The 4,085-nt window shown below is 58.3% G+C and overlaps 1 protein-coding gene across 2 annotated transcripts; it reads right to left on the bottom strand.

The window, feature by feature from the left end:
• Positions 1-859: 859 nt before the first annotated feature.
• On the bottom strand, positions 860-4,085 carry MRPL28 (mitochondrial ribosomal protein L28). Of its 2 annotated transcripts, none has more exons than XM_070413391.1 (6): positions 4,029-4,085; positions 3,577-3,874; positions 2,667-2,819; positions 2,197-2,331; positions 2,022-2,108; positions 860-1,301 (listed from the first exon to the last, which is right to left on the bottom strand). In XM_070413391.1, exons 2-6 carry the CDS (start codon positions 3,862-3,864, stop codon positions 1,194-1,196), a joined length of 771 nt encoding a protein of 256 aa, XP_070269492.1. In that variant the 5' UTR covers positions 3,865-3,874; positions 4,029-4,085; the 3' UTR covers positions 860-1,193. The 2 variants fall into 2 exon arrangements, with proteins under 2 accessions (XP_070269492.1, XP_070269493.1); XM_070413392.1 differs by lacking the exon at positions 4,029-4,085 and adding an exon at positions 3,992-4,010.

The raw sequence follows: 4,085 nt of genomic DNA, 5'->3' as shown, positions 1-4,085 counted from the left end.
GAGGAAGTGTGTGGGACTAGGACAGTGTACCCAGCTTTGGACAGAGATCTCAGAGACATGCCCCACAGGCAGGTTCTGACCCTTGATGACCTCATGAGCCGTGAAATCTCCAGGGCTCTCCTGCAGCTGTACCCACTGGCCAGCCATACCTACTGGCCAACTGCATGCTCTCTCTGGCCTCCGTCACCAAGAACACAACCCAGGTGTTGTCACTTTCACATCACCTTTCAGGGGAGCCCAGTATCCCTAAGCCAGTTGTCAGGACCAAGTCAGGGGAACCCCTCCTTGTGCTTCCAGGGACCTGAATGGGTCTCAATGCTAGACTTACAGGTAAGGGTCAGGGAAGAGGGCCAAGTCACCCCGAAATCTCAGAGCAAAAGGCCTCAAGGTGACTGGCCCAAAATCAAGTGTGGGTTTGCAGGTCCAGGTGGCTGTGCTGCGAGAGCTCCTGTGAGAGGCTCTCCCTGCGAGACACTGCCACCTACAGTGTCCTCGAGGGCGTCTGCACGTCTGAGCTGGTGGGAGATGCTCACCACACCAAAAAGCATGCCGGCATGGACACTGGTCACTCCCAGAGCCAGACCACAGCCTCCTTGCCTCTGCTCTGGAAAACATTCCAAAACAGGCAGGATGTGCAATGCGGAGAGGCAAGCACCATCCAACCCTATTGCAGAAGACCTTCAATTTCTCAGGATTCTCTCCCAGAGGAAAGAAAAACCTCAAAACAAACCTTAGTCCCACAGCTCAGCTGGGCACCACCGCCCCTCTCAGCCATGTCCAAGGTCTCTGGGCAGGGGGGTAATGGGGTCAAGGAATATGCAGGAGAGCTCCAATCCTCTAAGCAAGCAGCACACACATGGCCCAGCTCAAGACTTTACTCGTGCTGACCCCGAAATGTGGTGAACCTTCCTCACTGGGCCTCCACTGCAGGCGGAAAAGAGACCTCAGAGGCAGCGAGAAGGCCCCAGGCCGCTGGGGTTCCTGGGACCAGAGGCTCATTAGGGCCTCGACAAAGTCCACCCAACCCAGAAGCTTCACAGCCAGCACACACAAGAACGGTTCAGCCACTGCCCACAAGTGGCTCTTCCACTGCCCCAGACCATGTCTATGGTGCCAAAAGGTGGAGAGGTGGGCTGGCCGGGAGACAAGGGACACTGAGCCTGGCTATCAGGCGTGCGCCAGTCACTATGTGGTCACTTCCCGCTGGCTCTCTTCTGCATCACCGCCGGCTCAGACAGTGCCTGTTGCTGAAGCCGCTCAATTAGCTCTTCCACGTAGACCTTGAACAGAGGGACGGGATCCTACAGGGGCAAGACGGGGTCACAGTGAGGCACTTTTGGGAGGACAGAAATCCAGCTGCCTTTGGCCAAACACCAAGAGGTACTAGGAATGAGAGAACTGGGCCTCTCAGGCTTGGCCACAGAGTCAAGTGAGGCCCCTCAGCTTGTCACCCCTTATCCCCCAGTCCAGAGGATAGTGTCCTGTCCAGGAGACAGAGATAGCCTTCCCTTGGCGATGCAGGAATCAGGCTCCTGCCTCTGGTTTCCCTGCCTTGGGGCTTAATGGAAACAGCTAAAACTAAACAGAGGGAACACAGGCAGACAGCTGCTTTGCCACGGGTGGGAGCTCTCTGTTAAGGCAGCTACCACAGGCTCCACACCCTCCTAAGGGACAGACACAAAGGTCTCAACTGGGAAGACCCTGAGGGATGCTAAGTGGCTAAGTAAACCAACGGTGCAAGATTCCAGCTCTTGTCACCGAGAGACTTTCTGTCCCTGAATCTATGAAGTGGGCCAGAGGGAGCAGGAGAGGGTCAGAACCATGAGGGGAGGGAATGTGCCACGTGGAATCCACAGGACTGTGGCCCCGGCTGGGGAGCTGGGCAGAAGCAGCTCTTTCCCAAGCCCACATGGTGTGGGCAGCCCCTCATTTAAGGCAGTGCACTTCCTCCCTCCCCAACTGTCTGCTTGGCCGCTGTGCCACTCAAGAGGGTAGAGCTGCTGGCACTCACACACGCTCACCTTCTCCTCCAGAAGCCTCTGCTTCTCCACAGCTTCATCCAGTGTCAGGCCGACCCACTCAGCCTCCTCCTCTGGGATGACAAACTCCTGGCAGGCAGACAAGGAGCATGTGGTGAGGCCAGGTGGTCAGTCACTGGGGCCCATGAGGAGCAGAAGTCCAGGCCCAAACCCTCACCTTATACTTGTCATAGATGGCTGCCCTCCTCTCAGGGTCGTCTGGGTGCAGCTGGGGGTCCCGTCGGGCAAGCCGCAACAGCATCCCTCGCTTCAGGTCCATCCCAAACTTGGAGCACAGGTCCTCCTTTGGGGTCTGGCAGGAAGCTATGAATGGGGCCAGGTGCTGCTGGCAGGGTCCCACCCACCAGGATACTCCCTAGCAGCTGGCAGTCCCCAGGCCAGAACAGAGGAAGGAAGAGCCAAGAACAGGAAAACAGGAGGCTGTGTCCACTTGGGCCCTGGAGAGCAACAGAGCCGCCCACAGCAACAAACTTTCCTGTGGGCAGAAAGCCCCCACGGGGGCTGCCCCAAAAGGGGCATGGTCCCATTTACATCTCATCGGTGACCCTCCACTCCAGAGACCAGCGTGCCCCAGTGGGTGCTGTGATCTAGCCTCCCCGCTCTGACTGACCATCAGACCCCTCTTGCCTTCAGGATGTAGAAGTCAAACCCATAGGCCTCATCGATGAGGTCCAGGGTCCGCATAGTCACAGTCACGGAGAACTTCTTGTCCAGGATCTCACTGTAGAGCTCGCGCTCAAACAGCTGTGGCTTCCACACCTTCTTTACCCTCTTCGAGAGCTGAGAAAGCAAGAGTCTTCATGAGTATGGCTGCTCCTCCCAACAAAGCATAGAGACTCAGAACACAGACCTGGTTGCCCATCCGGAAGTCAGCTTCTACCCAGCCAATGTGGCACCCCAGACTTTGCCAAGGTTGCTGGTGTGTGTTCCAGACACACCACACACACAATCATAACTCCATGTCTCACGAGTTATCACATTCCACACCAGGGACCAAGAAGGCAAAGGGAAGCCGCCAGGCTCACCAGCCTGGGAGGCCTCCCCAAGAGGGCTCAGCAGTCCCTCCAGGTTTACCACCAGAGGCAGCAGGTGTTGGCCACAAACTTGGGAGACGTGCCCTCAGGTGAGTGTCTCCGTGGAGGAGGAGGTAAGGTTGTGTCAGGAGAAGTGTCAGAGGCAAACTATGGTGATTCAAGCTGACAGGTGACTGCAGACCCCCCTCACCCCTCACCAGACAGGCCTCCCCATCCTTACACTTGAGCTGTGCCACAACCGCAGGGCCTCTGCACTTGCTGTTCCCGATCACGGATCGCCCTGTCTCAGGATATCCACTTGGTTTTACAAAGAGCTGTGTTCCCTGGGACTGTGCCTTTTCACTCTGGTGTGCTCCTTTGAGGGAGCTGTCTCACCAGACCGTAAGGCCTCCTGGGGCTGGCCGGTCTCCCTTTGGCTCACCAGATCCCTCGGAGCCCAGCACGGTGTCCAGAGCAGCAAAACCCCGGGGAAGCCCCCCCTGAAGCTTGCCCTGCTCACCCACCTTGTGGTTGTTGACATATCTGTGGCCCAGGATCCAGCCCTCGCCGCCCCAGAGTCCCCGCTGGGACTCGCGGGGGTAGTGAATGGGAATGGGCACGTCCTCCACGCGCTCCCGCTGCCCATTTTTGGGGTTAATCTTGAACTTGGCCCCGTGTGGCCTGTAGTGCACAGGAGTGGGCGTCCGCGTCTCCTCCAGTGAGCGAAGGTAGTGCTGGGGCAGGCGGGCGTAGATGCCCTCCCGCAGCTGTAACCGCTTCCATAGAAAGACGGGGAACTTGTGCAAGGGCATCGCGGCCAGCCTGACGGGAGGCAGAAGACCGCCATCACGACGCAGCCCGGCTAAACTTCACCCGGACTCCATCGCAGCCCCTACCCCAACCCCGGCTTCAGATCCCTCCCCTAACCCGGCTCCCGACCTCCACTCTCAGCGACAACCCGCCAGAACCCGAGTACCTCTCCGAGCTCCGCGCCCCGCCGGAACCGGAAGTTGTGCTGCGGCAACGTGCTCTC

The sequence above is a fragment of the Myotis yumanensis genome, unplaced genomic scaffold, assembly GCF_028538775.1.
Source record: "Myotis yumanensis isolate MYYU_CA2020_CCGP unplaced genomic scaffold, mMyoYum1.0.hap1 SCAF_4, whole genome shotgun sequence".
NCBI lineage: Eukaryota > Metazoa > Chordata > Mammalia > Chiroptera > Vespertilionidae > Myotis > Myotis yumanensis.
This window is presented reverse-complemented; position numbering and strand designations above follow the sequence as displayed.